The 20,778-nt window shown below is 39.9% G+C and overlaps 1 protein-coding gene across 1 annotated transcript in view; it reads right to left on the reverse strand.

Moving 5' to 3' along the window:
- Nucleotides 1-33: 33 nt before the first annotated feature.
- The window catches only part of LOC133551324 (LHFPL tetraspan subfamily member 7 protein), a 282,153-nt gene continuing 261,408 nt past the window's right edge, over nt 34-20,778 (reverse strand). The window contains exon 3 of the mRNA XM_061897915.1: nt 34-3,004. Coding sequence (XP_061753899.1) covers nt 2,778-3,004 — 227 coding nt within the window. The 3' untranslated portion in view covers nt 34-2,777. The remainder of the gene's footprint in view (nt 3,005-20,778) is intronic.

Raw genomic sequence — 20,778 nt, forward strand, 5'->3', positions numbered from 1 at the left:
TTGTTTTATTTAATAAAAGCACTGACCATCAAAGAATGTTTAGAGTTTATTTGTGATAAAGCAACCACGATGAGGTCATCTTTCAAAATACAGCTTTCAAACACAGGCAGGTACGACTGACATGACATCAAGTACAGTCATTTTATTTACAGCCAAACATCACAATGAGCAAAAACACTAACAATAAGTCTAATCTATCAAAACACCAGTGCTGTGACTTCAATTACAGTGGTTTCGACAAGAAAGGGATAACACCAGTCACACAGTATGAGGTACAAGTGTTTCTTTCCCAAACCTTTTTTGAATATGGCAACCCCATTTGGTAATCATTTCTTGGTATGGCATTGCAGGCAGACTAGACTCCCCAGGATTTATTTTTTTTGGATGGCTATGCCCTAATGCCTGATTTTGCAGCAGCTTTTGCACAAATGTGTGCCAAAAGTTGCAATTTTTTCTGGCTGATAATAACATTGCATCAGTTTGTGATTTATACAAGTTCATAATCAATGTTTTAAAGTGTTATTGGTAGTTGTGAGACACTAATTAAGTTATGTATATTTATTTGGCATAGGACCGTCAAAGTGAACGTGGTAATAACAAGTAAAGGCTAATTTTCATTAACATCACCATTTTTTGAAGCATAATTAATGTGTGTGCGTCATGTGTGACCAGGCCCGCAGTGACCAATCAGTAGAGATCTGGTCAATTCCAGATTGGCCTGAGTAAACTGGTAAGGTTGTTCATTGAGAGAACATTATTAGATTTAACATCATGAAGAATATGTGTAGACCTGCTCTATATGAAAATGCACTGAGATAAACAATAATACAAGATGATTTAAGCACTATATTAATGATGCTTAAGCACTATATTAATGACACTGACTTGAATTTAAGCTTTGTGAATAGAAAGCTTAAATTCAAGCAATGTCCGAATTGCTTGAGAAATATCAATTTAGGTTCTGTAGCAGGACATTTCATGACTGGTTTTACAGTCCACACTAGTGACTATATAAAGCCCACAATAAGATGAACATATGATAGTAACCTCTATATTTTGTCATTGAGGTCAATATAAATAAGGAAGGGAGGACATGGGTGGGCAATGCAAGCTGTTGCAAGGATGGAATTGATGACGTGCGCTTCTGAGTGCTGCTCAGTCATAAATTTGATTGGTGGAAATGATGATTGGCCAAAATGTGTGTGAAAGTTGGATTAAGCTGCAAGGCTGCACATCATTTTTTAGAGGGTCTGTATAGGTACAGGATCACAAATGTTAGAAGTTAAAGCAATTTAAAAAAATATGAACACATTAAAACAATGTTTACATTGATGAACTAGTGTAAAAGAGGTCTGCAAGTGTGGCTGGGCCATATGTACGTTAGTAAACTTCACGCTGACAACGTCAAAAGCAGTACTGGCTAACGGGCTTATAGCTTGGGCTTATAGCTTGGGCTTTTATCTCAGAAGCTAGCACGCCCGTCTCTAATGCCGGCGACCCAGGTTTGAGTCCTGGACGAAACAGAAAAAAAGCAGGGACTGAGTTACACTGGCAGTGTGCAAGGACAGTAAAGTAGCATTGTCTTCTGGGACATAGCAGCAATTTGACAAAGACAAGTGGGGTGCTGAAGATAATGCCTTATTTGACCCCTTTTTTACATAAGTATAATGTGTCAGCACAGATAAGATTTTTAAATTTAATAATTTGTCCACCACTTGGATTGTTAATCAAATAGAACAAAGGTGCCAGAAGGCTTAGATTAACTGGAAAGTGTCACGCTGTAATTAGTAGTTTGCTTGCTTCTTGTGGTTCCAAGTAATTATGAAACAGGATTAAAAAGTGTTTTTTCTATAATCATTTTCCCATGTTAATAAGATCATACTGCATAAGGTATGGAAAAAATGGAAGGAAAAAATCCTCAGAAAATTGGACTCACTTTAGAATGAGAAAATAGCTGGAACAGCAACCTGATAATTGTATGTAACACCCATCTTTGTTATATTTAAAGGCACAGGTTGGTCACATCACATTTAAATATAGAGCTGTTGTTCCCCATTTACAAATTTCTCATGCAATTGGACAGAATCCCAACAATATCTCCCTGCCTTCTGGAGTCATGTTTGTCCTGATGTATTATTTGCTGTATACAAGAGAAAAATACTTACACTTAACAAGCAATGTACACACAAATAATTCAAAGAGGAAAAGTTGACATTTTGGACACGAGGCCTACCACTCACCACTTACTGTGTTAATTATGATCATTTAAAGAAGACACACCAAAACCCAACAAATAGTGGACTCTTTCAAACGCTCCTCATGAATTCTTTTAAGTCATTTGTAGAAACTTTTCAGCTTCAACTTTCATATTTACAGTTGGACCGCGTCAGGTCAATGTCTCCCAGTTTAAAACAAAAACTGTCAATAAATGTCTGATGTTACTCGGCACATCTATGCTGAATAATGGAATGATTCAGTAAAAAAAACATCTGCAGCGTCTTTGATCACACAATTTCCATTCTTGGAATTGTTTAGCAGAGAAGTGAAATACGGTAAATGTCGAGAATTGTATCACTTCAAAAATACTTTTCCTTTTTCAACAGCACCTCCAGGAAAATTATTAGTTTATCAGTTTAGATTAAACCTGACTGAGGTCTTTTCACCTAAATGACGTACAGTACTGTAGAAAGACGATGATCACATGATTCCGAGACAGCATCATATTTGAAAAATCCAAGGTTCTATCAATTAAAACCAGTTCAGAGGACGGTAATAGACTATAAAATGGTGGGCAAAGGGGTGGGAGATAGCTGCTCCTTTGGTGCATATTTGGCAAAAAAGGGCAAAAAGACAGTAAGCATAACTCCAACAATGGCCAACATATATCCCCATCCGATTTGGCACTCGCCGGCATTGTAGATGTCAGAGTTTCCACAAAAAGATCTGACGAGTGAAGAGTTGAGCCCAAAGGGGTACACCAGCAGTCCTGCGGCCATAATAAACACTGCAAAAAAGACACAGAAAATGATTCATTAAGGAGTGCGCATTGTAAGCTCGTGTGAGGGTAAAAAAAACACATGAACATTTTTTTTTAACAAATATATTTTGCATAAAGTTTTGTTGAAATAAATGCAAATTAAATGTAATGACTGTCAAAGCCACACGGTGGCAGAATAGGTTCACTATAAGGACTGCTACTCAAACATCAACAGGGTTAGGGTTTAAGTCCATCCAATTGATGGTGTTACATCATTTAATAGTAAGGGGGGTGTATAATAATTAAAAGTTAACTTTAATGGTTATCAGTTGTGCAAAGTGCCTGGAGTTATATAATTCGTGTTTCTCCTCACTTCAGCAAGCTGTAAAAAAAACTCAAAACATGTGCATCCTTCTCACATGCCCTCCACAGGCAGCCAGAGAGCAGTTGATTCCAACAAATTGAGCCATGTTTCATAGCCCAAAGCAGTCAGCGCTTATCGACTGTGCTACAAGCTATCATTGCAGCTCTTAGTCATCCTGAGCGCCGGCGGGCTTTCCAGTCAGGCGTCTTGGTGCTTTAAACAATGTCGACATGGGAAAAGTACCGCTTCAGTGTATTTGTCTTGGTTTTAACTGTTGTACAACTTGCAGGGAACACAGTAGAAAACAGTGCTATTTAACTGCGGCCAAATCCCACCTAGGAATGACTCCATACAACCCACCGAGGTCAATTCAAAACTTGGGAGACAAATATTTTTGCAGCAAATTCCTAAAAACATTAGAGTCATCTTGTTATACAGACAAACATTGACATGTTAACCTTGCTTGCAAACATAGAACACTGGGGTCCAAACTTTACATACTGAGCCATTCCTCCAGGGACCCCTTTAAGTCCTCTGCTTTTTGGCAATTACTATTATTTTTCATAGTGTGATTCATGTAACTAAGTTGTTGTAGCTTGTTTACTTCAGATACAATCGGTGGTCATTTGTTTAACTTCTTTTGTTGTACAAGTAATGTTCCTCAAAATTCCATTTTAAGTCCTCTTTTTTTCATCATTTGGGCTTTCCATCTGGTGGCCAGTTTTTTTATTTTGCTGCAGATTTTTTAAAAACATTAGAGTTCTATCATAGATACAGTATACACACTAAAAAATGTTGGGTTGAATTTTACCCAATTTTAACCCAACTACTGGTTCAGAAAAGGACGAACCCCTTATTTGAGTTATTTTACCTCAGCATTTTGGGTAATTTTTTTCAACCCAACTTTTGCGTTGGTTTATTCAAACAAAAGTGTCATTTTTAAAACTCAATGTTGGTTGATTCATAACCCAACTATTGGGTTGAATTTATTTCACACAAAAGCTGAGTTATGCTCCCTACAAAGTTGGGCTATTCCAAACCCAACTTTTGGGTTGCACAATTTAGCGCTCCTTGACCCAATAGTTGGTTAAAAATGACACGTTTTACTGCTGGTTTGTCGTACTCCTTCCCAACTACTGATCACAATTATTTTTATTCCATTAAAATATACTCAAAAGCAAAATATTAGTGAATTTTTTTTTACAAGAATTGCCGTGTATGGTCATAGTAGTTCTATAAAGCATGCTCAAATATGTTCATGTACATAAGATGTGTGATTGTAAATAATGTTAATGAGATGGTTACGGCTCAGAACCCTGCCAACGACGCTCATCCGACTGTGCGCTCTAGTGAGCGCACCTCAGGACACGCCCACGGGCGCGCACATCCAGGGAGGTGCCGTGCGCGTCTCAGCCCTGCAGCATCCACCAGCTGTAATCACTCACCAGCAATCAACACACCTGCATGTAATGAAGGAGCTGCCTTCTTAAGCCTGGACAACCTGCCATCGCTCGCCGGAGTATAGTCTTCTGTCACGTACAGTAAGCCACGTCCTGCTTATGCAATCCTGCTCCCTCTGTCTGTTTTCCCTTCCGTGTTTCATTGCTGTGTGTGTCGTCATTCCTCGTCGTCGTTCCCCTGCTTCTCGGATTGCCCCTTGGATCTCAACCTCCTGCTTGGACATGTTCTTCTCGACGCCTATCGCTCGCCCTAGATCATCTGCCTGCCCCACGGACATTTCTGTGTTCTTTCGCTCTCACCAACATTTACGGTAAAACCCTCCAGTGAAATACTACACATAGTCTTACACCATACACACTCTTGGATCTAGTTCACACTCCATTTCCTTAGTTTATTTTTATATAGTTTGATTATTACATATACGGTTGATATATTGACATCATCAGCGGCAAGAGCGCGCATTTTCAGTCAATTAGTGCGCGGGGAATATATATACATAAATATATGTATATATACAGTATATATATATACACACATATACAGTATATACATAAATATATATACATATACAGTATATATATATACACTATATATATATACATGCATATATATATATATATATATATATATATATATATATATATATATATATATATAAGGCTTCACGGTGGAAGAGGGGTTAGTGCGTCTGTCTCACAATACGAAGGTCCTGAGTAGTCCTGGGTTCAATCCCGGGCTCGGGATCTTTCTGTGAGGAGTTTGCATGTCCTCACCGTGAATGTGTGGGTTCCCTCCGGGTACTCCGGCTTCCACCCACTTCCAAAGACATGCACCTGGGGATAGGTTGATTGGCAACAATAAATTGGCCCTAGTGTGTGAATGTGAGTGTGAATGTTGTCTGTCTATCTGTATTGGCCCTGCGGTGAGGTAGTAACTTGTCCAGGGTGTACGCCACCTTCCGCCCGATTGAAGCTGAGATAGGCACCAGCGCCCCCCACGACCCCAAAGGGAATAAGCGGTATAAAATGGACGGATGGATGGATATATATATCTAATAAATCTATAGAGCTACCCCCACCCTCTAGTGTCTGTTGCCGTCATCTTCCTCAGTTAACCATAACAGAGATTAATCATTTAAAAAAATTCCCTTCAAGAAAAAAGTACGTTATTAATAAAAAAAGTATTTTAGCCAAAAATGTGTTACTTGTTGAAAAACAACCCAAAAATGGTTCATAGTTTTGAAAACCAAGAAATTGAGTAAACCCAAAAAAGGGATTGCTCTTCATAAAAATACCTCCAAAATTTAACCCAACACTTGCAACTCATAATTCGGGTTATCAAAATTACCCAGCATTTTTTAGTGTGTATGATCTCTAACTAGGTTTTTTGCGGAAGGTCCTAAACACAGCCGCGCTCTCCTGTGACTCTGACAAAATAAATAGACCACAAACAAATGTCTACTGTGGAGGACGATAGTTCTCCGGAATATACAAAATAAGACTAATAGTAAAGAAGAAATCTGGCCCCCCAGTCCTTAGACTTCTGAAAATGTGGCCCCTCGAACAATTTGGTTGAATATACCTGCTACAGACAATATAGTATAGAAGAAGGCTAAAGAGACAGGAAGCCCCCCATGATGTTATGTAGCATTTTTGAGAATTGACAACAAGAGAAAAGCAGAAAAATGGAGATGAGAAACATATAAAAAGGTGTGAAAGGTTAATTTGTTCATAGTGTTAGCCTATCAGCTGTACTTAATTCTCTCATATCCCCATGGCTGACCTTCTCCTCTGTCTTAGAATTAAGTACAGTGCTTTTGACCTAGTACTTAATGGCACTCCAGGACAATTTACATAGACTTATGTGAAGAAGAAGCCACACTCAATGCTCAAGTCATCAACTGTGATGTCAAGAGACAGAGACGATATCCTGTTCACATGTAGTACTCAGACCTGTATAAAAGCTGTAAAAACCATTAATACGTATATGATTTTTGCACTTAACAAGCTATGTATTCCGTTTGCCTGCGTAGTACCACGCAGGGAACGAGTGTCCAAAAAAAAAGAATCCCACACGTTCCCATGCATTTATGTGTATTTCATGTTGTTTTTCTACATGTAAATCTATAATTATTTTCTATACAATGTGTTTTGTGTTCATTTGATTGGTATATAGTTAAAGTTAAAGTACCAGTGATTGTTAAACACCCACTAGGTGTGACGTAATTATTCTCTGCATTTGACCCATCACCCTTGATCACCACCTGGGAGGTGAAGGGAGCAGTGGGCTGCAGCGGTGGCCGCGCCCGGGAATCATTTTTGGTGATTCAACCCCCAATTCCAACCCTTGATGCTGAGTGCCAAGCAGTGAGGTAATGGGTCCCATTTTTATAGTCTTTGGTATGAACTCAGAACCTACCAATCTCAGGGCGGACACTCTAACCACTAGGCCACTGAGTAGAACAGATGAATTGGGTATATATTGTCTCTTATGGGAAAAATTGTTTTAGTTTTAGGACGTTTTGGAACAGATTATTAATAAAAATCGAGGTATCACTGTACATTATGCAAAGTACTTAGGTAAATGCAATGTATACATATATATATATATATATATATATATATATATATATATATACATATATATATAAACACATAGAAACACATATATACACATATAAATATATACACATATATACACACATATATATAGTATATATATATACATATAAATATACACATATATATACATACATATACACACACATATATATACATATACACATATAAATATACACATATATATATATACATATATATGTATATATATATATATATATATACGTTCAAAGTTCAAGTTTATTTGTCACATGCAGACTACACCACAGTGAAATGCATGATATTATATATATATATATATATATATATATATATATATATATATATATATATATATATATATATATATATATAATATCATGCATAGATATAATATCATATATATATATATATATATATATAATTATATATATATATACTTTCAAAGTTCAAGTTTATTTGAACTCCTTAAGGCTCTGGATGCTGTGGGGCTGTCTTGGTTGACAAGACTTTGCAGCATCGCGTGGACATCGGGGGCGGTACCTCTGGATTGGCAGACCGGGGTGGTGGTTCCTCTCTTTAAGAAGGGGGACCGGAGGGTGTGTTCCAACTATCGTGGGATCACACTCCTCAGCCTTCCCGGTAAGGTTTATTCAGGTGTACTGGAGAGGAGGCTACGTCGGATAGTCGAACCTCGGATTCAGGAGGAACAGTGTGGTTTTCGTCCTGGTCGTGGAACTGTGGACCAGCTCTATACTCTCGGCAGGGTTCTTGACGGTGCATGGGAGTTTGCCCAACCAGTCTACATGTGCTTTGTGGACTTGGAGAAGGCATTCGACCGTGTCCCTCGGGAAGTCCTGTGGGGAGTGCTCAGAGAGTATGGGGTATCGGACTGTCTTATTGTGGCGGTCCGTTCCCTGTACGATCAGTGCCAGAGCTTGGTCCGCATTGCCGGCAGTAAGTCGAACACATTTCCAGTGAGGGTTGGACTCCGCCAAGGCTGTCCTTTGTCACCGATTCTGTTCATAACTTTTATGGACAGAATTTCTAGGCGCAGTCAAGGTGTTGAGGGGTTCCGGTTTGGTAACCGCAGGATTAGGTCTCTGCTTTTTGCAGATGATGTGGTCCTGATGGCTTCATCTGACCCGGATCTTCAGCTCTCGCTGGATCGTTTCGCAGCCGAGTGTGAAGCGACCGGAATGAGAATCAGCACCTCCAAGTCCGAGTCCATGGTTCTCGCCCGGAAAAGGGTGGAGTGCCATCTCCGGGTTGGGGAGGAGACCCTGCCCCAAGTGGCGGAGTTCAAGTACCTAGGAGTCTTGTTCACGAGTGGGGGAAGAGTGGATCGTGAGATCGACAGGCGGATCGGTGCGGCGTCTTCAGTAATGCGGACGTTGTACCGATCCGTTGTGGTGAAGAAGGAGCTGAGCCGGAAGGCAAAGCTCTCAATTTACCGGTCGATCTACGTTCCCATCCTCACCTATGGTCATGAGCTTTGGGTCATGACCGAAAGGATAAGATCACGGGTACAAGCGGCCGAAATGAGTTTCCTCCGCCGTGTGGCGGGGCTCTCCCTTAGAGATAGGGTGAGAAGCTCTGCCATCCGGGAGGAACTCAAAGTAAAGCCGCTGCTCCTTCACATCGAGAGGAGCCAGATGAGGTGGTTCGGGCATCTGGTCAGGATGCCACCCGAACGCCTCCCTAGGGAGGTGTTTAGGGCACGTCCAACCGGTAGGAGGCCACGGGGAAGACCCAGGACACGTTGGGAAGACTATGTCTCCCGGCTGGCCTGGGAACGCCTCGGGATCCCCCGGGAAGAGCTAGACGAAGTGGCTGGGGAGAGGGAAGTCTGGGTTTCCCTGCTTAGGCTGTTGCCCCCGCGACCCGACCTCGGATAAGCGGAAGATGATGGATGGATGGATGGAAGTTTATTTGTCACATGCAGACTACACCACAGTGAAATGCATGATAATATATATATATATATATATATATATATATATATATATATATATATATATATATTTTTTTTTTAATCTTAAAAGCATTTGCATTTATTTGGTTTTCAGGCCCCTCAAAAACATTGCTGTAGACTGTAGTTAGTAAAGGTGGGAGAAATAATCGATTTTTAGATGCATCGCAATTCAAACATGGACGATTATAAAATTGATTAGTGAACGTCAATAATCGATAAATGATTTATTTATTGTAAATAAAGTAATGGAGACAGTTCTAAAATTTAGGCTGACTACAGTGAACCACCTCACCAAGGTCCTTTATTATAGAGCACTTATGTTCCAGTTTTGCACATATTTCCATGAATTTATTAATTGTGATGGGAAATTCTTATTAAACATGCACTGTTATTAAAAGTTGCATGTGACAATCGCTTATTTAATGAAACAAAAATACATTTAAAACTGCATCAAAATACATAAATTAAAGAAATATCAATAATTGATTTTTATCTAATCGTAGCTCCTGAATTCACCTTAAATCGTAATCGACTTGTGAGGGGGCCAACGATTCCCACCTAAAATAGATAGGTAAGGTTGACTGATAAGGACTTAACAATGATACAATGATAAAAGTATTGGTTAACAACATTTAATTTTCGGACGACACATGCAGCAAAACATATGTAATTTTCAGTTCCCCTTAAGGTATTACTCTCTCCAAATGTCATCATTCATTGCCCTGAGACCTACAATGAAAAGGGATTTCTGCGCTTTTATGTTAATTTCACTTGGCAGACCATCGTCATACTTGTCAACCTTCCCGTTCTTGACGGGAAATCTTAATTTTTGTCCTTCCTTATTCTTCCGAGTCTCACTTTTTTTTTCTGCATCTCGCTCTCAATGAAACAAATCTTCACCAGTCCTGCCGCTACTACAGTGACTGTCACAGTATCATAGCTATGTTAATTCAAAGTAGCTGCTTAGATGCAGTGAAAGAAAATCAGGCAATGGTATAGTGTACTTAGTTTAAAAAAGACAACAGAGCTTTTGTGCTGTTTGTAGTAGGTTCCAGCTTATCCAAAATCAAATACCTATTATGTTGACCTCAAGGAAATATGTTAAATGTGAATAACCACAGGTCCCCTTTAAGGCTGTCCTTATTTTTTTTATTTATATGGCAAAACAAAAACAAGACACTTTGCTTCTGATAAACAATCATTGAAACCTTCAACCTTGCCAGATATCACTTCATCTCAATGCATAGAATACCTTTGTGTATGATAATAAATAATGTATTTGTGTTGGCTTGTCATCTTCGTGGAAAGGTTTTTGTGTATGAATAGACTGCAGTGCTAGAGAGAATCCAAATTTCAATTTAAAAAAAAATAGAAATACCTTATATACTGTAAAAAAAACTAGCACTGCTATGCACTCAATCACAAGACTGGAGCATTCAACTAAATTAACCTTGACTCCTTCTCAGTGGTAAAGCGAGAAATAGATGGCCACCGTGCAAGCTGGTCCACCAGGTCCACAGCAGTGTGGTGGAGATTGAATAGGTTTGTGGAGCAGGAAGATGTGTGATAACCTGGCAACCATGCGTGACACTGAATCAATTTTGTCACAGACATCTTACACAGTCACCGGTTCTTACAAACACCTCAACACACCCAAACCATAGGACTGCTTATGTGTTATTCTCCCGAGGTCACCTATAGAAACTGAGGTCATATCTTCCTATCACCTTATATTGCTTAATATTATTGTGTACGGTAGATTCCTTATAACCAAGCTATCATCCTGGCTACTTGTTTACATTGCTTTGTATTCAATGTTATTTGTCCCTTCTGACATTCTTTTACAGATTCCCAGACAAAAGATGCCTGTCTAGACAAGTATATTGCAGTATTTTGCGGTGGAACAATATGCAAGGATCTTAGACAAGACCGTCCGCCTAATAAATTAAGATGCTGCTTAGAGTGTTTTCTTCAATAGAGGATATGCACTATGAAGTGTTTGATAGAAGTGTTAACAGAAGATAAGGGGGATACACATGTTACTACTATCAGTTTATGAGGACCAAATATATACTGCATATACATCCATCCATCCATCCATCCATCCATCTTCTTCCGCTTAGCCGAGGTTGGGTCATGGGGGCAGCAGCCTAAGCAGCAGCCTAAGCAGCATCCTAATAAATTAAGATGCTGCTTAGAGTGTTTTCTTCAATGGAGGATACGCACTATGAAGTGTTTGACAGAAGTGTTAACAGAAGAAAAGGGGGATACACATGTTACTACTATCAGTTTATGAGGACCAAATATATACTGCATATACATCCATCCATCCATCTTATTCCGCTTAGCCGAGGTTGGGTCATGGGGGCAGCAGCCTAAGCAGGGAAACCCAGGCTTCCCTCTCCCCAGCCACTTCGTCCAGCTCTTCCCAGGGGATTCCGAGGTGTTCCCAGGCCAGCCGGGAGACATAGTTTTCCCAACGTGTCCTGGCTCTTCCCCGTGGCCTCCTACCGGTCAGACGTGCCCTAAACACCTCCCTAGAGAGGCGTTCGGGTGGCATCCTGACCAGATGCCCGAACCACCTCATCTGGCTCCTCCCGATGTGGAGGAGCAGCGTATACAGCAGTGGTTCTCAAACTTTTTTTGTCATCCCTCACTTTGGACAAGGGGGAGTTTTTAAGCCCCACCTGCCCCCATCGCCCCAACAGAAGGCTAATGGCAAGCTTAACATTTTTAAATTTATTGAACATCAAGTAACATCAAGTTGTATACGTTCAAACTCAATAACATAAAATAACATCAGTTCAATAATAAATAAAATAACTGTGCAGCAGTGGTATAACTTGCATCAAGTTCAATAATAAATAAAACAAAAGTGTTATAACTTGCAATAAGTTCAATAATAAATCAAATAAAAGTGTTATCACTTGCATCAAGTTCAATAATAAATCAAATAAAAGTGTTATACCTTGCATCAAGTTCAATAATAAATCAAATAACTTGCATCAAGTTCAATAATAAATCAAATAAAAGTGCCACTTTGCAATCTTTGCAACAAAAAAAAGGAGGAGCTATGCATTTGCAAATCCTCGCACAGTGACTCGCCATTCACAAAGCGGACGTATGCGACGAACAGGCAGTCTTTAATGTTGTCGGTAGCTTCGTCCACTTGTAAAGCAAAACGACTTTCTTTTAATTTGTCTACGAGTTGTTCCTCAAGATCACTTGCAATGTCACATATACATCTCGCAACTATGTCGTTTGACAGTGGGACTGCTTTTAATTTTGCTGCGCTTATCTTGTCAAGCATGACTACCATGTCTATTGCAGCGGGGAGAATGGGCTGCTCAGCAATTGTGTGTCATTTTTTGCATTGTGCAACTCTGTATGCAACTCTATATGAAGCCATTTGAGCGTTACTGTTTACTGATGCAGCTTTTACCATGAGCTTCTCCTGTTGACGGTACTCTGCCAGTTTTCTCTGAAAGAAATCAGATGGCTTATTGACGTGATTGGGGTGTGTGGTCTCGAGGTGTCTCTTTAATTGGTTGGGTCTCATGCTGTCTGCTGCTAGCGGTTTTAGACACAAAACACACAGAGGTCTTTCCTCTGCCCCCACCACCACTGCCGTGAATCCAAGAGCAAGATACCCTTCATCATATTTTGTTTTCGGTTGGCTTTTTGGTTGATTAGGCCCGTCAGATTTTTGTTTCTCTGCAGGTGCTGGCTCTGGCTCGACGACCTTTGAGGTGCGAGTCACAAATGTATCCATTTTGTGTAATTGTGGTCCACACATGAGCCTGCTGCCCATCCGTGCAAAAGTTTGTTCCCCTTAGCCCCGCCCCCATTAGTTACTGTTACTATCAAACTTTCGCTCATACCTAGAAATTTAAAGCAGACAGGAAAAATAAGTAATTTACATTTATTTATATAGCGGATTTCACAGACAGAATCACAAAGTGATTTACAGTGTGTATAGAAAATGAAAGAATAGTAAAAAAAATAAAAATGTAAGAATATAATTAAAAAAAACATTTTTTAAGTGAAATTTCCTCCCGTTCCTCGCCCCACCTGTCATGTCTCTATTCCCCACCAGTGGGGCGCGCCCCACACTTTGAGAAACGCTGTTATACAGTATACACATATACAGTATACACCTTTTTAGATGCAGACGTCTCATTATAATTTTCAAAAAAAGGATACAATCATTGCAGACTTTTATTTATTCATGCACACTTTGCATCTGGCTGCTGTGTTCCAACCAGAACATAACCTGCTGCTGTTGTTCTCCTCAAAGACTAATAATACGCCCACACAAGATTAAGGCCTTGTGTGACCACAAACCTGTTTGATGCCACAGTAGCAAGAATACCAACACATTATCATGTCAGCTACAGGCAAAATATATTTGTACTCATTGCCAAGAATAGAGGCTGCTGTCTCAAAGAAAAACAGTATGTATTTACATGAGTATAATTAACGTCAACCCATGTAAACTGTTGACGTCAACCGATTGTCCAGTTAGCACTATTTTCTGTACAATGCTGATACTGCAATGTCACATATCAGCCGATATCAATACCAAATATTTTCTCCTTTCTTGTACAAACCCCGTTTCCATATGAGTTGGGAAATTGTGTTAGATGTAATTATAAACGGAATACAATGATTTGCAAATCCTTTTCAACCCATATTCAATTGAATGCACTACAAAGACAACATTTTTTATGTTCAAACTCATAAACTTTATTTATTTTTTGCAAATAATAATTAACTTTATTTCATGGCTGGAATTACATGGCTGCAACACATGCCAAAGTAGTTGGGAAAGGGCATGTTCACCACTGTGTCACATCACCTTTTCTTTTAACAACACTGGGAAATGAGGAAAATAATTGTTGAAGCTTTGAGAGAATTCTTTCCCATTCTTGATTTATGTAGAGCTTCAGTCGTTCAACAGTCCGGGGTCTCCGCTGTCGTATTTTACGCTTCATAATGCGCCACATATTTTCGATGGGAGACAGGTTTGGACTGCAGGCAGGCCAGGAAAGTAGCCGCACTCTTTTTTAAAGAAGCCACGCTGTTGTAACACGTGTTGAATGTGGCTTGGCATTGTCTTGCTGAAATAAGCAAGGGCGTCCATGAAAAAGACGGCGCTTGGATGGCAGCATATGTTGTTCCAAAATCTGTATGTACTTTTCAGCATTAATGGTGCCTTCACAGATGTGTAAGTTACCCATGCCTTGGGCACTAATGCACCCCCATAGCACCACAGATGCTGGCTTTTGAACTTTGCGTCGATAACAGTCTGGATGGTTCGCTTCCCCTTTGGTCCGGATGACACGATGTCGAACATTTCCCCAAAAAATTTGAAATGTGGACTCGTCAGAAAACAGAAGACTTTGCCACTTAGCATCAGTCCATCTTAGATGATCTCGGGCCCAGAGAAGCCGGCGGCGTTTCTGGATGTTGTTGATAAATGGCTTTCACTTTGCATAGTAGAGGTTTAACTTGCACTTACAGATGTAGCGACGAACTGTGTTTAGTGACAGTGGTTTTCTGAAGTGTTCCTGAGACCATGTGGTGATATCTTTCATCTCCGTAATATCGCTAAAATTCGCTCCATTCTGTCCACTAAAGACACCGAAATCATTATCCATGCGTCTGTTACGTCTCGTCTCGATTACTGTAACGTATTATTTTCGGGTCTCCCCATGTCTAGCATTAAAAGATTACAGTTGGTACAAAATGCGGCTGCTAGACTTTTGACAAGAACAAGAAAGTTTGATCACATTACGCCTGTACTGGCTCACCTGCACTGGCTTCCTGTGCACTTAAGATGTGACTTTAAGGTTTTACTACTTACGTATAAAATACTACACGGTCTAGCTCCATCCTATCTTGCCGATTGTATTGTACCATATGTCCCGGCAAGAAATCAGCGTTCAAAGGACTCCGGCTTATTAGTGATTCCCAAAGCCCAAAAAAAGTCTGTGGGCTATAGAGCGTTTTCATTTCGGGCTCCAGTACTCTGGAATGCCCTCCCGGTAACAGTTCGAGATGCTACCTCAGTAGAAGCATTTAAGTCTCACCTTAAAACTCATTTGTATACTCTAGCCTTTAAATAGACTCCCTTTTTAGACCAGTTGATCTGCCGTTTCTTTTCTTTTTCTCCTATGTCCCACTCTCCCTTGTGGAGGGGGTCCGGTCCGATCCGGTGGCCATGTACTGCTCGCCTGTGTATCGGCTGGGGACATCTCTGCGCTGCTGATCCGCCTCCGCTTGGGATGGTTTCCTGCTGGCTCCGCGGTGAACGGGACTCTCGCTGCTGTGTTGGATCCGCTTTGGACTGGACTCTTGCGACTGTGTTGGATCCATTATGGATTGAACTTTCACAGTATCATGTTAGACCCGCTCGACATCCATTGCTTTCCTCCTCTCCAAGGTTCTCATAGTCATCATTGTCACCGACGTCCCACTGGGTGTGAGTTTTCCTTGCCCTTATGTGGGCCTACCGAGGATGTCGTAGTGGTTTGTGCAGCCCTTTGAGACACTAGTGATTTAGGGCTATATAAGTAAACATTGATTGATTGATTGAGATTGATGTCGGTTTTTGATACAGTGCTGTCGGAGGGATCAAAGGTCACGGTCATTCAATGTTGGTTTCTGCTTACGTGGAGTGATTTCTCCAGATTCTCTGAACCTTTTGAGTATATTTTGGACCGTACATGTTGGAATCCCTAAATTTCTTGCAATTGCACTTTGAGAAACATTGTTCTTAAACTGTTTGACTATTTGCTCACGCAGTTGTGGACAAAGGGGTGTACCTCGCCCCATCCTTTCTCGTGAAAGACTGAGCATTTTCTGGGAAGCTTTTTTTATACCCAATCATTGCACCCATCTGTTTCCAATTAGCCTGCACACCTTTGGGATGTTCCAAATAAGTGTTTGATGAGCATTCCTCAACTTTATCAGCATTTATTGCCACGTTTCCCAACTTCTTTGTCACGAGTTGCTGGCATCAAATTCTAAAGTTAATTATTATTTGCACACACAAAAAATGTTTATCAGTTGGAACATCAAATATGTTGTCCTTCCGAGGATGTTGTAGTCGTAATGATTTGTGCAGTCCTTTGAGACATTTGTGATTTGGGGCTATATAAATAAACATTGATTGATTGATTGATGGTCCTTGTAGCATATTCAACTGAATATGGGTTGAAAATGATTTGCAAATCATTGTATTCCGTTTATATTTACATCTAACACAATTTCCCAACTCATATGGAAACGGGGTTTGTATTTATATTGGATTTGTGTGTAAATGCAGATACCTCGAATTTTGTTTCATTCGTTTTTGACCAAAATCTTTCAAACATTTTCATATACAGTCTCAATTATCGTAACTAGTTCTTTCACGTATCAGTCCGTGTCCAAACAAAGAATCCCATTTTAATGTACAGTATGTATGCTTGCATGTTCGAAATAAAATCAAACTCAACTCAAACTCAATTCGTGTGGTTACCAATAGGTGTTTTAGTTTTTGTGCTTTTTTAATGAAAATGACGCAACATAAAACACCTTAGACCAGGAGTCTCAAACATGCGACTTGCGGGCCAATCGCGGCCCACGAGACGTTATTATGCGGCCCGCGCTTTGATATGACAATTTAATGTTAGTGTGGCCCGCGAGTTTAATATGAATGGCGCTTAACAGGTTTTTGGGAAAATCTCCCAAGAAGGGTTTGTCATTCTTGTTTGGTGTGGGTTCACAGTGTGGTGCATATTTGTAACAGTGTTAAAGTTGTTTATACGGCACCCTCAGTGTGACCTGTATGGCTGTTGAACAAATACGTCTTGCAGCCACTGATGTTCTGAAAAAGTCTCACACAACATGATACAGAGCCCGGCACATTGGTTGCGTGATATAAAAGAGTGCGCGATGACATGTAATGGTAAATGGGTTGTACTTGTATAGCGCTTTTCTACCTTTAAGGTACTCAACGCACTATGACACTACTTTCACATTCACACACAAGTGGAACAGTAGTCTCCTTTTGGGGGTGCGCAGACCACTGGAAGTACTTGAAGGTACAAGTGAGATTTATTAAAAACTTTCTAAAAAACAGCAGCAATTTATAAATCCTTTATACATATGCTTATTGAATAATACTTAAATAATAAATGGATTGTACTTGCATAATGCTTCTCTACCTTCAAAGTTCTCAAAGCACTTTGACACTACTTCCACATTCACACACAAGTGGAACAGTAGTCTCCTTTTGGGGGTGCGCGGACCACTGGAAGTACTTGAAGGTACAAGTGAGATTTATTAAAAACTTTCTAAAAAACAGCAGCAATTTATAAATCCTTTATACATATGCTTATTGAATAATACTTCAATGATAAATAATAAATGGATTGTACTTGCATAATGCTTCTCTACCTTCAAGGTTCTCAAAGCACTTTGACACTACTTCCACATTCACCCATTCACACACACATTCACACACTGATGGAGGGAGCTGCCATTCAATGCGCTAACCAGCACCCACCAGGAGCAAGGGTGAAGTGTCTTGCTCAAGGACACAACGGACGTGACGAGGTTGGTACTATTTGGGGATTGAACCAGGTACCCTCGGGTTGCGCACGGCCACTCTCCCACTGCGCCACGCCGTCCCAATGAAACATGAATGTACGTTCATAAACTGTGGAAAAATTAGGGGTGTAATGGTACGTGTATTTGTATTGAACCGTTTTGGTACGGGGGTTTTGTTTCGGTTCGGAGGTCTGCCGAACGACACGGACATATTAAAAAGCGCACTGCACGTTGTGTAAACAATGCACACGAGGCACCATGAATTGATTAACGTGGACCCCGACTTAAACAAGTTGAAAATCTTATTCGGATGTTACCATTTAGTGGTCAATTGCACGGAGTATGTACTGAACTGTGCAATCTACTAATAAATGTTTCAATCAATCAAAAAAACAACAACACACGGCATTTTTGCAACGACTGGGCTATGATAGACTGACCACACCTCCTCTTTTCACGGGATATGTCCTCTTTGCGGAGCTGTCCAGGTGGAGTTTCTTAAATGCCTCGAATGTCCAGCATTTTAAGTTAGGGTTGCGTGTATTTTCAATGTACGTTCAGGGTTAAGGGGTTAAAAGAAAGAAAAAAAAGTGTTGCACGCAGCAACATTCATGAGGGCGGGCGGGGCAGAGACAGAGAGAGCGAGAGAGTTATGATAAATGCGCATGCGTCGCCAGGCTCTGCTTTTTACTCATAGATTTATCAGATTTTATTTTTTATTATCTATAGCAGGGGTGTCAAAAGGTGAAGTACATCCCAAACTTCATTCTTAATCAGGTTGATGTGTGGCCACCTGCCCCAAGACAGCCGTGTCAGGTTGGCAATCACTGTTTGCTTAAATAGCACCTCAGTGTGGCTAGCTCCCTGCTGGGAAAGGTCTGCTCCCATCGGGCGGTAAGTGTATTGCTCCACTGAATGATAGTTTATAGATTAGCCTGCTAAAGGTGTAATATGTTTTAACTCAAGGAATGCTGTGATTTATTTCAACTTTGTGCTGATCAGAGGTTTCTCTACTCTGTGTTCCAGGCGATTTACTGTAGGGGACCTGATCAAGTCTTTGAAAGAATGCAATAATTTGTTTTGTTTCAATGGAAGCTCCAATCGGGAGAATTTTAATTTTACCTTTATTCAGAAAAGTGACTGAATAAACCAATGCTGCTGCGTTTGAAATCGAACAGAACTGTCTCCGGGAGGTTGGTTTGTGACCGCATATCACAACGTGTATATATGAATTTAAGTATGGCGCATGGCTCTTTCCTCCCCTCGTTTAATAGAAATAAAAATGATGATAAATGTTTATTTTACTCATCTTTTACAGTATATGTGTTTTCCAATGTTTTCTGTATATAAAACTATAACCGTTCTCTATAAAATGTGTTTCGTGTTTGTATTTTGGGTTTCTGTAACAGATTAATAAAATTTGAAATGTTGCTACTGGGTAAATGTCTTCAGTTTTTGTATGTGCTGGAACTTTTGAATGGAAATACTAACAAAAACCGAGGAACTACAACAATATAAGTTACAACATCAACAAAATAGTAAATAATGTTAGTCACATTAAATACATACAATTGTTTAGGCAAAATATGGTAATTCGCGAAAATAATTAAAGCAATTCTAATTATTTTTCAATCAAAGTGATCCTGTTCCAGAATGTATTTTCGAAATTTGTAAACATTATATATATACATATATATATATATATATATATATATATATATATATATATATGCCGTGATAGCCCTTGACTTTTTGACTTTTTACTTGTTAGTGCACGAGGGATGTAACAGTAAACTAATATAAACTAATAATGATAATTTATGATAGGTAGTAATTCCAGTTAATTTTTTCATTACTGAAAATCTTAATTTTCGGCAACATAAAGTCAGGCACATGCGCACTAGCGTTGTTTGGCTTGATAATCATGGCAGAACGACACAAAGTTTGCATTTGGTGTAACATCATTTTCCCTCGCTTCCTGCCGTGCGTTTAAGAGCGCACTGCTGTGTTTAGATGGAGACAGATGTGGACAATATTGCAGACACTTGTCCCCACACTAAAAGTAAACAGCGATAGAGAAAAAACGATTTGATGTTTTGCAGCAGGCAATGTGTCGTGAATCTCCTGCCACGAAAGAAAATAATGTTTGCCTTGGTGCCCTATAATATGAGGCCTCCTTTAAGGCAACACTTGCCTTGACCTTAAAAAGTAAAAACTGTTTTTTTATATATACAGTATATATACAGCATATATATATATATATATATATATATATATATATATATATATATATATTTTGTGGTGTCTCACCCCAGCACCGCCTGACTGGTAAGCACCTCACAGGGGAGGAACCAGGGCATGGAGGCAGAGTGAAACATGGAAGACAACGCCCCACCCTTGGCCACATTATCAAGGGGCTGTTCAATCAGCCTGAAGTGCCACCAGCTGTGCGGCCAGGTGAGGCCCAGCTACAAACCTTTTTTAACTCTGCCTCATTCAGGTCTGGCTCTCCTCAGTGTCAAGGCAGGTGCATCAGGCGGTAAGTGAGACAACCACTATTTCCCCACTAAAGACATTACTGGGGAAATGTTGTGTCTCTATTGTTCATAGGCAATTACCTATGACCTTTAAAGACGTGTGCTGTGTGAAGGACTGAGAGCCCCGGACGGGAGATATTTATGTTTGGTGACTTTAATTTGATTCTTCCATACCCCACCCTTCCTAAAAAGACTTGTATAATAAATACCCTTTTTTGGCTTGCTGCAAAACAAATCCTGTGTTTTGGTGAGAGTCAGGGTACCACAAT

This window comes from Nerophis ophidion, linkage group LG04 (genome assembly GCF_033978795.1).
Source record: "Nerophis ophidion isolate RoL-2023_Sa linkage group LG04, RoL_Noph_v1.0, whole genome shotgun sequence".
Taxonomy (NCBI): Eukaryota; Metazoa; Chordata; class Actinopteri; order Syngnathiformes; family Syngnathidae; genus Nerophis; species Nerophis ophidion.